This window comes from Hippopotamus amphibius, chromosome 10 (genome assembly GCF_030028045.1).
Source record: "Hippopotamus amphibius kiboko isolate mHipAmp2 chromosome 10, mHipAmp2.hap2, whole genome shotgun sequence".
Classification (NCBI taxonomy): Eukaryota; Metazoa; Chordata; class Mammalia; order Artiodactyla; family Hippopotamidae; genus Hippopotamus; species Hippopotamus amphibius.
The window spans coordinates 105276633-105295711 of NC_080195.1; the positions used below are offsets into that span (position 1 = coordinate 105276633).

Consider the following 19079-nt stretch of genomic DNA (forward strand, 5'->3'; position numbering starts at 1 on the left):
GCAGAGCGTGGGCTCTAGGCACATGGGCTTCAGTAGTTGCAGCACATGGGCTCAATAGTTGTGGATCACGGGCTCTAAAGTGCAGGCTCAATAGTTGTGGCTCACAGGCTTAGTTGCTCCGCAGCATGTGGGATCTTCCTGGAGCAGGGATCGAACCTGTGTCCCTTGCATTAGCAGGCAGATTCTTAACCACTGCGCCACCTAGGAAGCCCCAATGTGCATTTTTTAAAAGATGACAATGGCCACAGTGGGAAAGATGGATGAGAAGGGCAAGAGAGGAGAGAGGAGATCAGCTGGGGGTGGGGAAGATGGAGAAGAGAAGTATTATCATTCCTGCTTTTCAGATAAATTCAGTAGGTCAAGAGACACCCTAATGAAAGGAAAATACAAGCCACTTACCAGGAGATATTCACAATGTATATGCTGTTTAATGATGAATATCAAGAATATATAGAAACTATGGATGATACAGATACAGCTACAGGTACAGGTACAGGTATAGGTACAGGTATAGATATAGATATATTTTATATGTAAGAGGAAAAGCACAAACAACCCTGTGTAAAAAGTGAGCATGGGACATGAGCTAGCATTTTGTGTAGAAGAACTCGGTAAGCATCTGAAGAGAGGTATGCATAATTGGGGATCAGAGAAATAAAGTCAAGCCATAGTGAGATACAATTTTATACTCATGTGGTTAGAAAAATATTAGACGCCTGTCCATACTCAGCACTGGAGAAGACCAGGATTTGCAGGATTCCTTACACGCTGCAGCCACGTTGGAAACCCAAATTCACATGCCTTACAACGCATCCAATCGCCCTCCTAGGTCAGCACCCGAGACAGACACTTGCAAGTATCCACCCCAGGTACACTTGCAGGAATGGTCACGGCTACAAGGCCCACATACAGAAAACTGGCAGCGCCCCAGATGCCCACCAGCAGAGAGTGAGCGAATAAACCACGGTGTAGTTAACACAGCGGAATAGCATGTGGCAATATACTGTCAACTTAGAAACAAAACAAACGGGACTTCCCTGGTGGTGCAGTTTAAGAATCCGCCTGCCAATGCAGGGGACATGGGTTCGATCCCTGGTCCAGGAAGATCCCACATGCCGTGGAGCAACTAAGCCCAAGTGCCACAACTACTGAGCCCATGTGCTGCAACTACTGAAGCCTGCACGCACCTAGAGCCCATGCTCCACAACAAGAGAAGCTACTGCAATGAGAAGCCCATGCACTGCAACAAAGAGTAGCCCCTGCTCGCCGAAACTAGAGAAAGCCCGCGCAGCAATGAAGACAATGCAGCCAATAAAGTAATTAATTAAAATTAAAATAAAATACTCAAATACTTAAAATACTTAAAAATTGTAATCTGCCAAATAAAATGAATAAAAGAATACAGAATAGAATCAAACAATAGATTTGTTTAAAAAAATAAAAACAAAAACAAAACAAACACCACCCCCCCAATGCTGTCTGTAACATTACACCCTTTTCATAAAGTTTTTAGGAATACAGAGAGATGCAATAAGCTATACAAAAAGGCAAGTGGGGGAGTAATGACCATGGAATTCATGTAGTAGTTACCTTGATGGGGGGATGCTGGGGGGAGGGGAACCCACAGATTAGACATGGTTATTGTCAAGGCTGTAATTCCCACATGGGGGGCTTATTCACAGCACGGGTGCTGATTACAGAATTTAAAGTAATTATGTAAATAAACATAAGGAAGCCATGTATTGGCTGATAAAGAAAACGTGTTGTAAACTGAGGACTATGGTTAAATTCTGTCCATCTGGAGTCTTTAGACATGGGAGGGTGCTTCCTAGGTGGTGCAGTGGTTAAGAATCCGCCTGCCAATGCAGGGGACACAGGTTCGATCCCTGCTCCAGGAGGATCCCATTTTCTGCAGAGCAACTAAGCCCGTGCGCCACAACTATTGAGCCCATGAACTGCAACTACTGAAGCGCAAGCACCTAGAGACTGTGCTCTGCAACAAGAGAAGCCACAGCAATGAGGAGCCCGCGCACCACAATGAAGAGTAGCCCCCACTCACTGCAACTAAAAGAAAGCCTGTGCACAGTAAAAAAAAAAAAAAAAAACCAACACAGCCAATAAAATTAATTAATTAATTTTTAAAAATAATAATAATAAAATAAAGTACTACACTTTAAAAAAAAAGACATGGGGGGCTTCCTAGGTGGTTCAGTGGTTAAGAACCCGCCTGACAATGCAGGGGACACAGGTTCGATCCCTGCTCCAGGAAGATCCCACATGCTGTGGAGTAACTAAGCCCGTGTGCCACAACTATTGAGCCTGTGCTTTAGAGCCTGTGAGCCACAACTTTTGAGTCCATGTGCCACAACTACTGAAGTCCACATGCTTAGAGCCCATGCTCCACAACAAGAGAAGCCACGGTAATGTGAAGCCTGTGCACCACAACAAAAGAGTAGCCCCCGCTTGCCACAACTAGACAAAGCCCGCATGCAGCAACGAAGACCCAACACAGCCAATTAATTAATTAATTAATTAATTTTTAAAAAAGACATAGGGATGGGAAAAGAGAGAGGGAGAAGGAGAGAGAGAGAGAGAAAGGAAGGAAGGGAGGGAGGACAGTAACTAGCCCATAGTTACCTGCCTGTCTGGGGCAGAGCCAGACCTTGAACCCTCCTCTATCCTGGCCTGAGCACCTGGTTCACCCATGAGACCACCACTGGGAATGATGGTCTCGTGGGCGAGGAGAGAAGGGGGCTGTAGGTGATAATTGTTTCCCAGAAGCTTGACCAGCATGGGATTCTTTCTGCCTGGAACTGCCCCCGTCCTGAACCGGGATGGCTGGAAAAGGACGGGACAAATAGATGGGACTCCGTTTTCCCATCGCAAAACTCTTTACAGGCAATGCAGGAGGTGATGGCCACAGGTGTGGCTGTTGATGGGTTCAAGGCTCACTCTTTCCCAGGAGAAGGAGGGGATGAATTGTGGCCACACGGAAAGCCCACATCTGAGTCATGAGGACAGGAGGGATTGGAGAGGACAATGGCTGGGAGGCTTGAGGGAGCAGGGGGCACAGGAGGCAGTAGGGAGAGGAAAGGAGGAGGATTCAAAGGAAAGGGAGGTGAGAGTGAAGTCAGGAGTGATAAGTCCACTCCCAGCAGAGGTTTTAATGTGCGGGGGAGAAGGAGAAAGGATTTGCCCCAGCAGATCAGGGCCTCGGGTCTTAGCATCATTTTGTATATTACAGTTTAATGACCACGTCCCAAATGCCAGTCTCCCAATCCCTGTTCTACCACCACTCCTGGAAATGAACAGAGCACAACGGATGTGTGTTTCTATCTGACCAAATCTTCAAAATACCTGGACCCTTAGGAAAAATATATTGTTAATAGCACTGCAGACACAGCTCACTGCCCCTCCCCCAGCCAAAATCAGTTTTGCATTCAGACTTCTATGTCTTAGACGCAGTGATGAGATTGTGCGCATAGGGTGATGGCAACAAAGGACATTTGAGTCCAGTGACTCTGCCAGTGACTTGAGCTGAGAGTGAAGGAAGCCGAATGGGGAAGTTTCATGTTTCAAGAAGATAACGTGTCCCACTTAGATCTCTCCCATCAGATCACAGCGGCTGGATCCCTTGACTGTGCGTGAAACTTAACAACCCTCCAGTTCTGAACCTCCAGTCTGCACCTCTGGGGAAGGACTGAGGCAGTGAAGACAACAGTTGTCATTATTCAAGTGTAGTGAACTGGGAGGCCATGTACCTGGACGAGGATGGTTCCGTCGGGACTTAGGAGCAAATGCCAGTGGTTCTAGATGCACATCTCACAAGCTGCTCGCAGCTCAGGAGCTGGCTTCCTGTCCTGGCTCCACCTAAAGAGGCCAACTGAGCTCAGACGGTGGCTCCCCTCCACCTCAGCTTGAGTCTCTATATCAGGGATCCACAAAGTATGGCCCACGGGCCGATTTTGTAAATAAAGTTTTATTAGCACACAGCCACACCTGTATCATCTTTCATGTTACAACAGAACAGCTGAGTAGTTGCAACACAGACCCTGTGGCCCACAAAGCCCAGGTGTACTATCTGATCCTTTACAGGAAAAAAAATCTCTCAGCTCCTGATTTATATCATAAGGGAGTTAACTGGATCATTACTTCCCAAAATGGGAACGCTAACACCTCAAGGGATACACAGCTCAAGAGGAATAGTCCTTTCCACACAGGGTTAATATGAGAATTAAACACATGTAATGATTCAGACCAGGTTCATTGCACAAATTAGCATTATTTCTATTTCTATTATACAATCATTTGGAGGTTGAACTTTTACTACCAGAACTTTTACTTATATTTTTTAATCTAAAATAATTTAACCTTTGTAACATTTACTATCTTAGTACTTACATTCATATATATATATAAATTAATTTTTCAAAATTTACTACTATTAATAATAGCTAACAGTTAACATTTGCCATGTGTCATTGAGTGTTCTGAGAGCTTCACAGGAACTAATTAAACTGCATGACAGAAAGGGGCTTTTGGCTCCATTTTACAGATGAAGGAACTGAGGCACAGAGAGGTTATGCAATTTTCCAAAAGTCACACAGCTAGTGAGTGGCAGATCTGCATTTGATCTTGAGTGGGGGAGTGGTTCAGCTTCTCAGGTCTTTTGCTATGTGTCCTCTCATAAACATACATATATTGACTATACATGCTCCAAATCTTTTTTTTTTTCTTAATTAGTAGGGGTATGTGATCACTTATGTGTGGATGGTCTCAGAGATGCTGTCCAGGACTGGGATTCTGCATTATCCCCCTGCCTGGGCACACATCTGCTTCTATGGCACTTAGGCCTGGTGAAGACTGCCAGTTCCTCTGGGTCCTCACATGTTCTCTTTCCCTTACAGCCCACCCTGAAAGAGCTGCCCTGCTGTTCATGTCCAGTGTCTGCATTGGTCTGGCACTCACGTTATGTGCCTTGGTCATCAGAGAGTCCTGCACCAAGGACTTCCAGGAGCTGCAGCTGGCAAGGGAGCACCTGGTGCCAGGAAGTGACAAGGCTGAGGAGGACAGCCAGGATGAGGAGGGGGAGGAGGACTCCTCAGACTCCGATTTTCCAGGGGAACTGTCAGGGTTTTGTAGGACTACATATCCTGTGTACAGTTCCACAGAGGCTGCAGAGCTGGCAGAAAGAATTGAGCGCAGGGAGCAAATCATCCAGGAAATATGGATGAACAGTGGTTTGGACACTTCACTTCCAAGAAACATGGGCCAGTTCTACTGAAAACCAGATGCATCCTGATGCAGTGATACTTTCCGAAGAGGGAAGGATCCAAAATGCTCTGCAGTTCTGTTTCACGTGTACCTTCTATGAAGGAGAATTTGTCGTGTCATCCAATACTTAGGGAAGCTGGAAAGCTCTTAAAGGGACATTTCAAACTGTTTACAGCACATTTTGAAATAAATTAGGAGGGAAGAAGTCTTTGTTTTCTGTATTTATTTAAATGCATGTCTATATGCTCAAGGAACTAGAGTTCATATTTATTGAACACTTACAATGCCAGGCACCGTTCTAGCTGCTTTTCATGTAGTACATCATTTAATGCTCACAGCAGCTTCGTGAGATGGTGCTGTCATTCTCAATTTACAGGTGGGTAAACAGAAGACCCCTATGTATTCATAAAAGAATTATACTAATATTCAAGATGGCAAGCGTGAGTTCAGTCACTCCATGTTCACTGGCGGTAGATTTTAATCACTAACATAATTTGTTTAGAGAAGAGATTGGCAAAGTTTTTTTTTTAAGGGAAAGAATAATAAATATTTGAGGCATTGCAGGTCAGATAGTCTCTGCCACAGCTACTCACCTCTATCCCTGGAGCTCAAAAGCAGCCACAACTAATATGTAATGAATGAACATGGCTGTGTTTCAATAAAACTTTATTTGTGGAAAGTGCAATTTGAAATTAACTCTCATATGTCACATATTTCTCTCTCTCTTTTTTTTAAATCAATTATTTAAAAATATAAAAGTCATTCTTAGCTCATGGGCTGTACAGTAGCCTACAGGCAGTAGGCTGGATTTGGCCTGCCACTTGATTTTGTAAATAAAGTATGGTTTCCAACACCTAAAATATTTACTCTCATTTACTCTCTTGCCCTGTGCAGAAAAAGCTTGCTGACCCCTGGCTGAGATGAAAACTACGGAGCTTCTAGTGGTAAAAACAATCGACCAGATTCCCCAGCAGCCTGTGGGCAAGGATCAAGTAGAGTTACCTTTCAAATTATTGCAAGACAATGGGTCCTGCCATATTAGGGGGAGGGGTGGGTGAAGGAGTAAAAGAAAAAGGAATTAAGGAAACAGATTCCTGATGGGAGAACTGGTGACTGTTTCCTTTAGGAGGCTCCCCCTGGTGGACAGGAGGCTTATAGCTGTGAAGTAGAATAAGAAAAGAATTCTTTTTCTTTCTTGTCCCAGTGGGGACTTAAAATGATGGTGTTAAATCCATCTCATATGCTGACTACGAACGAGGTCTCCCTACCTTATCTTACTTCATCATTACATCAACCTTGCAAGCAGGCATATGTAGATAAGAAAGCTAAAGGCTGACAGGTTGGTTAATTATCGGGGCCAAGTCCCATGGTACAAAGTGCTGGAGCTGACTCAGTCGTAGGTGATCAGGAAATCCTAGCTGTTCCCTCAGGAACCCCAGTAATGACAAGGTGGGACAGAAGGCATTTCTCTTTCAGTCCCCAGATCCTGAGTGCGAAGGGCCTATCTGAGGAACACAGAGGAGGATGGCTGTGGAGGGAGAGGCGTGTCTCTCATCAACATGCCCGGATGGAGGAGGGGCTGCAGTTTTGTTTGTTTTTTAAAATTCAGTTTGCCTTAGTTCATTCAAGCTTCTATAACAAAACACCATAGACTGAATGGCTTATAAACAACAGAAATTTATTTCTCACAGTTTTGGAGGCTGGACGTCCAAGATCAGGGGCCAGCAAACTCAGTGTCTGGTGAGAGCCTGGCTTCCTGACTCATAGCTGGCTGTCTTCTCATTGGGTCCCCACATGGCAGAAGGAACTGGGAGCTCTCTGGGGTCTCCTTTATTAGGGTACTAATCTTATCCATGAAGGCTCTGCCCTCACTACCTAATCACCTCCCAAAAACCCCGCCTCCAAATGCCATCACACTGGATGTTAGAATTTAACGAGTTTTGGGGGCACACAAGCTTTTAGTCTAGATCAGAGTTGAAATTCACATGAAATAAATTAATCATATTTAAAGCACACAATTCAGTGGCTTTTAGTACATTCACAGTGTTGTACAACCACCACTTCTACTTAGTTCCAAAACATTTTTACCACCAGAAAATAGAACCCCCTACCCTTTAAGCAGTCACTCCCCATTGCCCCTCCCTCCAGCCCCTGGCAACTACCAACCTGCTTTCTGTCTCTATGCATTTACTTATTCTTGATATTTCATATAAAAGGAATCACACATATAAGTGGAATCCTTTGTTCTGGCTTCTTTCACATAGCATGATGTCTTCAAGTTCTTCCATGTTGTAGCATGAATCAGTAAAGTACTTCCTTCCTCTTTACGGCTGAATAATATTCCACTGTATGGATAGACTGCATTGAGTTCATTAATTCATCCATTGGTAGACATCTGGATTGCTTCCTCTTTGGGCTACTATGAGTTGTGCTGCTTGCTGTAAACATTCACGTGTGGTATTTTAACAGCAGTGAAACTACATACAGAATGGCAACCTCAGATACATTTGATGAGACATCCATGGATTCCATTCAACAGAGGGAAGGGGGAGTGGAGGTGAGTCAGAGTGACACCCCCTCTTTCAGCCCCTGCTTCTGCCAATTTCAGAATGTGCTTCCCTTACACTTACCTGAGAAGGTGGGAGAGCAGAGCCTGGTCCAGAGGGGTGTCATGTGGGACAGGCTGGGGTAGTGTGGGCAGAGGCTGCAATTCCTCAGCACCTCCAGGGACCCGAGTCCTCCATCTATAATGTAGGGGATTGGGAGGGTTGACAGGGTGGGGATGCCTCGCTTTCAATCTGTCATTAGAAATAAATCTCTTCTAGGTCATAGCAGAGAATGAACATTTGGCTCCATTGTCTGAATTCTTCATGAGGATTTTGTTCTAATCAAAGAGAATCCTTGTCCTTTTATTTCCTGAGCTCAGCAAGAAGCACTTTGATACTGTCTCAACTCCCAAAACAGCCTCCCACCATGGTCTCTAGTTCTATTTCCCAAGCAGCATCTTCTCTGGCTCCATGAACATAACTACTGTTCATCTGGGGACTTCACGGGGCTAAAGAGAACATGGCAGCTGAAGGTTTTCACTTTTCCAGCTGCAGGAAGAGCTGTGCCCACACTGACCTCAGTCTCAAAGCTCTTGAATGCCACAATGGGTCTTCCCTTATCTGTGTCTCCCCAACCCCCACACACATGCACACCCTTCCCAGGACCCCCGAGGAGGCAGCTGGAGGACAGGCCGGCCAAAGCAAGGGGCAGTCTTTGGCCTGCGCTAATGCAATGAGTAGTTTATTTGCATTTTCTGAGCCCCAGAGAAGAATGCCACGTTCTTCTCATAGAAGGAGCCTGAGGGATCCTGCTGAGAATGTGTTTGGATGGGCACCAAGCCCAGGAGGAAAACGACCAAACCAGATTTGGATGAGGGACTGCTGATGGAGCATGGCGGCTGGTGGAAGCTCCCGGGTGGAATTCCACCCGGAAAGTGTGGGGTACACACGGGCTGCTGCTTCTGAGCTTTGTGCTTCTCTGGGCCACAGACACCCCACCGTCTCCACGCTGTGAGGAAGCCCTGTGAAAAGAGGCCAGCTCTCGGTGGGAGGTTTGCACATGTCACTACCTCAGTTGCTTACTGCAAATGCTGACTTTTAAAATGCAAGCTGTCTGTTGTAAAATTCAGCCCTTCTGGACACACGGAGCTTGTTAGCACTGCTCCTGCTTTGTGGGTGCTGGAGCATTTGCTGCTGTTTCATGGAGAAGCCGTGCATGCCCAGGGACCAAGCAGTTCCTGGGAGGCCCTGTAAGCAGTCCAGCTGCCGACCCCACAGATGGGCAGTGCACGATGCTGTGCCCACCCAGGTCTCTGCAGGGGGCCTGGCACTGCCCCAGCTGCTGTGAGGGTGGCTATGAAGAGCCCACAGCTGCCCTCTTTTGCAGAGAATTGCCCCCTCACCATTTTTGGCTTAGTCTGCTTGGGCTTCCATAACAAAAATCTCACAGACTGGGTAGCCTATAAAAAAATTAAAGTTTACTCCTCACAGTCTGGAGGCTGGAAGGCCAAGCTCAGGGTGTCAGCATGGAGCCTCTCCTGGGTTGCAGACTTCTCACTGTGATGGAAGGGACAGGGGAACTCTGTGGGGCCTCTCTTATAAGGGCGCTAATCTTATGCACGAGGGCCCCACCTTTTTGAATTAAAACCTCTCGAAGGCCTCACTTCCTAATACCATCACCTTTGGGGACTAGGTTATGAATGTGTGAATCTGGGGGGACACAAACATTCAGACCACAGCACTTTTCTTACGAGTATTTCTCCTGAGAGCACTGCTTCAATAAACATTCATTCAAGCATCTTGGGGAACTGACCTAAGACATCCAGTGTGAGTGGTCTGGGGGTACATACCAGTCCCTCTCGGCCCACACTCCTGGCACAATGTCGCCTGCAGCCTCTGGGGGAGCCAGAGTGGAAGGAACCTCGGGGACCCTCCCACTGGCAAGTGATGTCAGGGAAGAGTCAGCCGTTCGTTCACACACCTGGCATCTGGTGAGTCTCAGAAAAGTGGTGCCCACAAGGGCCCCCTTTCAATCTGCCCCTCTCCTTCTCCATGGGTGGGGACCCCTGTTCCTGCTCCAGGTTACCTAGGGAACCAAGGACTGATGCTGAGTCCTCCCGGCAGGTAGGGGAGCTTCCCAAGTGTTATCATCCACCTTCCCTGGGGCCAGTCCACTCTCAGTATCACCTCGTGGGGGCCTCCTGGAAAGCACCACTGCCCTGAAGCTTTCACCCCACTCCCTGCCCCCACCCAGACCCTGGAACACCAACATCAACCAGACTGGACATGACTCCGACCTAGCCCCAGACTCAGGGTCCCCCTCCCGCTGTGCCACCCTCTTGTCTCCCAGTTTCTGTCTGACTTGGTCCTAGCTTGGTCTTAGGGAGACCTATCTGTGCCTCAGTTTCCTCATCTGTAAAATGGGCATAATAATAGTGACTCCTCCCTAGTGGTATAGAGAATGACCATGCATCACACCTAATAAGAACCACTGTAAAGAAAGCTTTTCTCATCAATTATTTCTTCCTCCTGAGGATCAGCATCCAGCAGGGCCAGAACTTCACCAATTATAGTGCATTCAGGGCATTGGCCAGAACTCAAGGGCAAAATAAGAACAAGCTGCCAAGGGGGAGAACAAGGCAGCCCCTCCAGCCTTGCCACAGGGAGGAGTTAGGAGGAGGAATGACTGTCTGCAGAGCTCCGAGGAAAGTGTCAAGGCCTGAACTTCCTTGGATTCTTCAGCCAAGTCCATTGTGAAGTTTCCCACACTTGGACTTGAGAGGCCAGGCCCCGTTTTGGCAGGAGAGTTGTAAACCCGGAACTATGGTCATTGGGTATTCAGAAGCCTATTGTAAGCCTGACCACCAGTGCAGAGTTGGCCAAACTCCATCCCATGACTGGACGGTAGCCTCAGAGATTAAATCCTAAGTAAATACTCCAAGTAAATGCCCAGTTGATTGGAAGCCTTGCCAGCCTATAGCTGGAAATAAGGCAAGAAAGATGCACGATAACATCAACCAGATAAGGGAAAATTCCGGAAGCCAGCTAATAATTATCCAAGGCTGTCACATTCTTTGTAGGAATTTCAAACCAACAGGCCCCTCCCTGCAGGGGCAGCGCTGGGCTCCCTGGAGAATGAATGAGACGGTGTCTGGTCACGAAGGTGACCACCCAGTAGGGAGCCAGTGGCCTCATGTGCTTAGCCAATCTTAACCTGAAATCCATTAATAACACTGAAAAGTCAGCTCCTCAGTCACGCTAGGCACTCAGTGGCCATGTGGCCAGTCTTGAAGGGTGCAGGGAGCTCTACTGGGTGATGCTGAGCTAGTGTATTAAATCAGACTCGGAGACATAAGTGCAACTCACTGCAATGAAACAGAGCGGATATTTCATTACCAACCAAGGGTATAATCGGATCAAAATCCCGGGCACAGAAACGTGGGATAAAGTCCCATCTACTCCCACTCTGCTCACCTTCCTGGGGATGTCCCCATACATCCCTCGTCTCTAAGCCCTGAGGGCGCTGTCCTCCTGGTGCACCCTGGTACAGCCCAACCTTTGTGGGCACCAACCCCTGCAGAGCCACGGCCTCAGCTGTCGTGTCCGCCTTCCCTGCCCTGGCCGCACACAGCCCACGGTGCCCCGTTGCTCTGGCCGCTTGTCCTGCGGCATCTGCCGCTACCAGCCCTTCTTTGGGCAGTGCTGCTGCTGTTAATTTCCCTTCCTTTGCCTACTGAGAAGGGTGATGTTCCTAGAAGAGCCACCCCCTTTCCTCCTGACCCAGCAAGCTAGCGGCATCCCCAGAAACGGTCCAGAGAAACCTCAGGCCAAGCCTTCCTCACACCAAGGCCCTGTGTCCCCATTTCCCAGGCAACGGCGGCTGGTCCACCAGGCCCACGCCTCCTGCCCTCCTCTTCCTCTTAACCTTCAGGGTCTTACATCTCTTTGCTGAACCCATGAGCAGAGTCAGCAGAGGCCCTTTTCTTGATCCTTCAGAGGTTTTCGCTTCATAAGACAGAGTATGAGAATGACATGAAGGGAAGTCCCTAGGGGTCCAGTGGTTAAGACTCTGCACTTTCACTGCCGAGGCCAGGGTTCAATCCCTGGTCAGGGAACTAAGATCCTGCAAGCCTCAGGTCACGGCCCCCCACCAAAAAAGAATGACATTAAATGGTCAAACCAAATGGCCCTGGGAGCCCCGAGAGAATGAGTCCAGCTAATGGGCCGGAGAGGCTTAATGGGGGCGGTGCTCAAGGGGGTCCTCAGGAATGAGCAGAATGTTAAAAGACAAAGGTGGGGAAAACTGAAGGGGAGGGGGCGGCGGCCATGGGCCAGGAGGTGAGAACAGGAGGGGGATGTTTGAGAACGGGGAGCAGCCAGACTGAGGGATGCCGTGAGCAATCAGGCTGACCGGGGACAGAACACCAGGAGCCTATAGCTGGAAATAAGGCAAGAAAGGACTGGACTCCGGGCTACAGGAGTGGCGGTAGGGGTGGCATCACCCACTTTGGGCAGCATCCCTCCATCTCCCAGAAGCAAAAGTCAGTGTTGCGAGCAGGTTAGGGACTCGCCTATCCAGCCCACCTACAGCTGGTAATGGGCTGGGCCTGGCCTCAGACCTTGGCCTCGAGCTCTTGGAATAGTAATTGCTCCTGATTTTAAGGTTGCCAATCACTGTCTGGTTAGTCTTAATACTATCTTAGAAGTTACCAAATCGCAGCTTAATCTTCTGTTGGAGAAATTAAACAAAGTTCTTAGAAAGCTGTTTCAGGGACTGACTCAAGAGGGTGATTTAAGATGCAATGGGGACTTCCCTGGAGGTCCAGGGACTTCCCTGGCCATCCAGTGGTTGCGACTTCACCTTCCAGTGCAGGGCGGTGTTGGTTCAATCCCTGCTCGGGGAGCTGGGATCCCACAAGCCTCACAGCCAAGAAGCCAAGACATAGAATGGAGCCAATATTGTGGTAGATTCAATAAAGACTTTGAGAATGGTTCACATCAAAAAAATCTTTAGGACTTCCTAGGTGGCGCAGTGGCAAAGAATCTGCCTGCCAATGCAGGGGACAGGGGTTCAAGCCCTGCCCTGGGAAGATTCCACATGCCATGGAGCAACTAAGCCGGTGTACCACAACTATTGAGCCTGTGCTCTAGAGCCCGTGAGCCACAACTACTGAGCCCATGTGCTGCAACTATTGAAGCCCACGTGCCTAGGGCCCGCGCTCCACAACGAGAAGCCACTACAATGAGGAGCCCACGCACCACAATGAAGAGTAGCCCCCGCTCGCAGCAATTAGAGAAAGCAGCAATGAAGACACAACACAGCCAGTAAATAAATTAAATTAATTACTTAATTAATTTTTAAAAAATCTTTAAAAAAATTCTCTAATTAAAAAAAAGAAGACAATGAACTTCTCTGATGATGCAAACATATGCCCAGGACCCGACAAGTGATCTCTAGCAGAGCCCTTCTTTGGAAGGTTCCCAACCTTTGCTTGAAGATTGCTTGAGGCTTAATTGCATTTCTGATGGATCCAACAGAAAATCCAATTGGAGATTTATCTTGAGGTGAAAATGCAGCCTTCCTGCTTGTAAGCAAACTGCCTACGATATCATGAGCTCAGACTGCAGGACTCGGCAGAACAAAGACAGGAAAGCTGGTCACTTCCGATCGGGGGTGCATATTAATTCCCCGTACTTTCTCTGTTCCAACTCATGACTCCATGGATCAAGTTCTTTCAAGAAAAGAAAAATAGACCTTGTCATTTCCTATTGTTTCAAAGACAAAATCCAGCCTGGGAAAGATTACGGCAAGAGGAAGGGGACTCGTGTTCAGATGACTAAACAGCAATCTGACCTGGAAAATGCTCGATTAGTTTCCGAGGAAGGGAGGGAGCAGCAATTAGAGGGATGTGTAGAATCATGACATTACCTCCCTCAAGGAGAAAAAGTAAAACGTTCCCAACCCACTAACAATGAACTAGCGAGAGAACGTGTTACGCATCTATGAAGAATTTGCAAACCCAGTGAGTTGCCTCCCAGCTCTGAGCTCCTGAACTTCCTTCCTTAGAACTTGACCTCTGATTGTAAAGCCTCTGGACCCTGGGAGAGCGAGGCGTATGCTGTCAGCAGAGAGGGAATCACACGAGCTAGCCAGGCTCGCCTCCACCGAGGTTTCTGTTAAATCAGTCTTGCCTACATCACTCAGCTCAGGCACGTGGAAAACTTCTTTTCTTATGGAAGATGTCTTGGGAAGAATTCCAACTGTTCTGAAAAAATAAAGACGCGTTGTATTGTGTTTTCAAGTCAGGTAGATCTGTGTGTACTGACATGAAAAATTCTTGAAGTCATATTATTCTATGAAAAGTGCAAATTGGAAAATAATGCATAGATGATGATATCATGTAAAAGAAACACACTCCACATAAAACTATATTTTTCTATATATGCATAGAAATCTATAGGTCTGCCTCTCACATTTGCAGGGTCTGAGAGAAGAAATGAGGGTTACGTGCCACACAGCCAAGAGAGAAAATGTTGCAGACATCAGGCCAAAACCAAAAAGTTACATTAAAAATGTTCTCTTGCCTTCCTTGACAAACATACCTTTATAACCATCTTGAAGACCAGGTTCAGACTTAGAATTCTCAGGCTTTTCAGGGTTTGGTGGGGCAATACAGCTTCATGAGGAGGAAGGGGTGGTCTCAGCCCTGACCCACCTTTCTTGTCCCATGTCCCTCTGTCCCTCCCTGGGAGGGGCCTCACATACTTAAGTGTGGACGACATGGCTCCTGTGTCCATGCTCTGTTCCACGCGTGCCCCCAATAGCCTTAAATATATGATCTCCTGGTGGGGGCCCCAGCCCTATAGGAGGTCAGGGTGGTTGACAAGGCACTGGGGCGAAGGACAGGGTGGAGAAGGCTGGAGAGCAGGTGGGTCGGGGCCAAGGGAAGGGATTCTCTACAAGAGCACACAAAAAGCCCAAAGGTCAGGGGAGCTGGGCTGCAAGAGATGAGCAGGTAGGTGAGGGGGTTCAGGAAGCCCAGGCAGAGGCTAGGCCAGGCTCTCAGCCACCTGCCCGTCAGAAACCCAGGGGAGGGACTTCCCTGGTGGTCCACTGGTTAGAGCTCCGTGCTTTCACTGCCAGGGCCCGGATTTGATCTCTGTTCAGGGAACTAAGATCCCACAAGCCGTGCAGCGTGGCCAAAGGGGAAAAAAAGAAAAGAAAAGAAACCCAGGGGAGCTTGTGGTAAGAATGCAGATCCCTAGGCCCCACACCCTGAGACTCAGGGGCTCTTGGGCGCGGATCTGAATCTATCCTCTTAGACGAAGTGAAGAGCCCTGGGCAGGGGGCTGCAGATGGCCTTGGCTGAGGACCAGGGCTGGTCCCCGGGTGCAAGAGGTCCTTGACCTGGGAAAGGCAGGGGCAGGAAGCCATGCAGGTGAAGAGAGCTCAACTTCATGGCTCCAGAAATCCCAAACCCTCCTGCAAGTCTGTCTAAAAGCTCTCACTGACCCAGTGGGTATCCTTGGGTGTCTGCCTACAGGGCTGGTGAGAAGCTTGGGTGAGTGGGGTTTGAAGAGCACCTTTCATGGTAATTTCAACGACTGTGACCCACCATCCTGGTCTGCTGGGGACCAAGGGGTCTTCTGCCATGCAGGAGTCTCTGCGCTAAAGCCAGGGTCATGGTCCTGAGCAATCAGGATGGGTGGACACACGCGGCTGGTCACCCTGATTCTCACCTTCCTTCTGACCAGGCAGTGCACGGATAGCAGTCTCACATTGCCGTGAACACTCACTGGGTTCCAAATCTCATTTTCCCTAAATCCATGTCCCGAAGAAATATGATAGCATTTGCTCCTTTTCATTTTATAAGACGTTGAAAAATTGCCATTCATTCCTAAATCCCTCTTTTCAGTCACTTTTAATATTCTTTTTAAAAGAAAGAAAGAAAGAAAGAGAAAAGGCCATTGGGACTAAAACTTCACATACTTGGATTGCACTCAAAGGTGAATATTTATTTCAGCAAAATTCATTCAAGGTCTTGAAAGTCAAGTGTGTGACTATAAAGTACACCTTTTCAGTCTAAAGTAATGCCCTTTTCTGCACTTGGATGGCTGAACCATGAAATGTCAGGTTGACATATTCGGTGATCCCAGGAATGTGACCCTAGAAAACAAGAAAGGCGAATGTGGTGCTTCTACAATCGGGTCTCCTCAGGGCCTGCGAGGCGACCCGGGCTGGTTGGCGAACTTGGGTTCTGGGAGGGTCTGGTCTGGCTGCCTCGCTGTGGTACTGCTCCCATCTTATCACCTTGTGACTCTTGCTACTCACGGGGTCTGTTTAGATTCCTTTCACAGATAAGCATCATTGGTTGCAGCTTCAACTCCTCGTCCTGATTCCAGCAGGAAAGTGTGTCTGGATCTCATACAAAGTGCCCTTGTGGGGGTGGGGCCAGGAGGATCTATCAGCGCCTTCAAATTCCAGCCCCATCAACTCGAGGACAGAGTACTGCATCCCCCTCTCACAAAGGCTACCCAGTCCTAGAGTTGCAGACACCAAGCTTTCATCCTCTCAGATCTTCGTTTGCTCAGTTGTTCTTCCCACTGGAATTGTTAGCTGTTTGAAGGACAGAGAGAAAGCAGTGTGCGTGCGTGGGTACATCTGTGTGTGCACATGTGTGTGTGTGTGCATGTCTTTGGGCGTGTGTGTGTGTGCGTGTGCATGTGTGTGCACACGTGTCTTATCTCCTTCAGTCCTTAAAAGCACCTTGCCAAGTGGTCAGGGTACGAAGGGTCCTTTTCACCTTGCAGGTCTGCACACGGAAGTTTGAATAGCAGCCGGCTGCCGTGGAGGTCAGTAGGGTGGGTGTTGGTTTCTGCTGACCTGGGATCAAATCTCATCTCTGCCACTCAGTAGCTGTGTGACATTGGGTGCCTTTCTTGACCCCTCTGTGCCTCTCTTTCCTCCTCTGGAAAATGGAGATCATGGTAGTACCACCACAGAGCGCTATGGCAAGAAGTAAATGAGGTAGGGAGTGCCAAGTGCTTGTACAGGGCCCGGATGTCAGAGTTCCTGGGAAGCAGTAGCTGGGAGCCCTCGTTACCTGAGGATCCTCCAGGTCACCCTGACAGGTGACCCCCCACCCCACCCCCACCCCGCCACTTGTTGAAAAGCCTGGCTTTGGTCAAAAAAGTGGGAGGTTCGCTCACACAGAATTCATAGGAAGTTTGTCTTTAATGAAAAAGAAAACAGAGAGAAGATAAAGGATGGAAGGAGCCTTGTCCGTGCACACGTGACCAGACCCTGGGCTCAGGAGCCCTCCCGGCCACCTGGGCTTTTTCCCTGGAGAAGGCCTGGCTCATGTCACCTTGTGCCCCAAGAGCGATTGCCTTTTCGTCAGTGCTGGAGCCCACCCACCATCCCCAAGACAATAACCCATCGTCCCATCCTGCCCAGCCCTCCAGAGCCCTGCAGGGAGATCACAGGGTGGAATGCCTTTTAAAAATCCTACTTTCAGGACTTCCCTGGTGGTGCAGTGATTAAGAACCTGCCTGCCAGTGCAGGGGACATGGGTTCAATTCCTGGTCCGGGAAGATCCCACATGCCACAGAGCCACTAAGCCCATGAGCCACAACTACTGAAGCCCATGTGCCTAGAGCCCGTGCTCCACAACAAGAGAAGCCACTGCAATGAGAAGCCCGCGCACTGCAACGAAGAGTAGCCACCACTCGCTGCAACTGGAGAAAGTCCTCGAGCAGCAACAAAGACCCAATGCAGCCAAAAAACACCAAAAAACCCAAACAACAACAACGAAAACCTATATTTTAAGGCTTATCTAGGAAAACAGTGCAAGTAACACATTAACGTATAGAAAACACATCTACTAGGATGTGCTAGGCAATGTCATTCCTACATATAAAAACATGAACATTGACATAGCAGTGTTACTCACAAGAGCCAAAAAGGGGAAGCAACCCAAGTGTCCATCGGCAGACAACTGGATATGCAAAAGTGGTCTGTCCGCACAATGGAATATTATTCAGTCTTAAAAAGGAGGGACATTCTGACACAAGCTACAGCACGTGAACCTTGAGGACATTTTGGTAAGTAACATAAGCCAGACACAAAAGGACCAATACTGCGTAATTTCACTTATAGGAGTAGTTGAATCCATGGAGACAGAAAGTAGAATGGTGGTTGCCAGGGGCTGGGGTGGGGGGAACGGGGGGCTTGTTATTTAATGGGTATAGAGTTTCAGTTTTGCAAGATGAAGGGTGTTCTGGAGATGGGGTTCATAACAATGTGAATGTACTTGACACCACTGAACTGTGCACTTGGAAATGGTTACGATGGTAAGTTTTGTGCTATGTGTATCTTACCACAATTCAAAAAGTATATATAAACATTGATATTCATATTAAAAATGAAAAGTTAACATTATGAAACCAAACACTTGTGTGACTCTGCCAACATTGATTCAGGGCTCCTCAGCCACCCTCAGCCTTCGTTTCACAGCCTGAGTACATCCTTCTAGAATGAAGGCTGAAGCCCTTTCTACCCTGTTGTGAAGCCGTGGTGGGAAAACCCCATATTCAGGACCACCAATGAGAAATAGACAAATTAAAGGGGACACAGGTGCTGGTTGTGCAGGAATACAGGAGGCGCGGGGGGACAGTGGGATACGTAGGAAATTGGCGTATAAAGGGGCTCAGACAATCTCACCAGAAAATCCAGCAGCCATGCTTCTCAGCTGTTACTCAGAGCTGAGAACATCTGCACACGTGAACCGGCGCACGAATGTTTACAGCAGCATTGGGCATCATCCACTAAACTTGGACGCATCCAAGATGCCCTTCAGCTGGTGAATGAATAAATAAGCTGTGACACACCAGACAGCGGAATCTTACGCAGTGCTAAAAGGAAATGAGCTATCGAGACAGGAAAGACATGGAGGAGACGTAAATGTACATCACGAAGTGAAAGAAGCCCATCTGCAAAGGCTACCTACTCTGTGATTCCAACTAGATGACATTCTAGAAAAGGCAAGACTACAGAGACAGTGAAAACATCAGGGGTGGCCCGGGTTAGGGGAGAGGGAGGGATGAATAGATGGAACCCAAAGGATTTTTAGGGCAGTGAAAATAGTCTGTATGATATTATAACGTAGATACATGTCATACACTTGCCCAAAACCTTAGAATGTACAGCACAAAGAGTGGACCTTAACATAAGCTACGGACTCTGGGTAATAACGACGT

At 47.9% G+C, this 19079-nt stretch overlaps 1 protein-coding gene across 3 annotated transcripts in view; it reads left to right on the top strand.

Annotated features, from left to right (window-relative positions):
• EVA1C (eva-1 homolog C) overlaps nucleotides 1–5476 on the top strand; it is an 89008-nt gene extending 83532 nt beyond the window's left edge. For all 3 annotated transcript variants that reach the window (XM_057697706.1, XM_057697707.1, XM_057697708.1), the window contains exon 8: nucleotides 4908–5476. In XM_057697706.1, the coding sequence (XP_057553689.1) occupies nucleotides 4908–5284 (377 nt within the window). In that variant the 3' untranslated portion in view covers nucleotides 5285–5476. The remainder of the gene's footprint in view (nucleotides 1–4907) is intronic.
• The last annotated feature ends 13603 nt before the right edge of the window (nucleotides 5477–19079 follow it).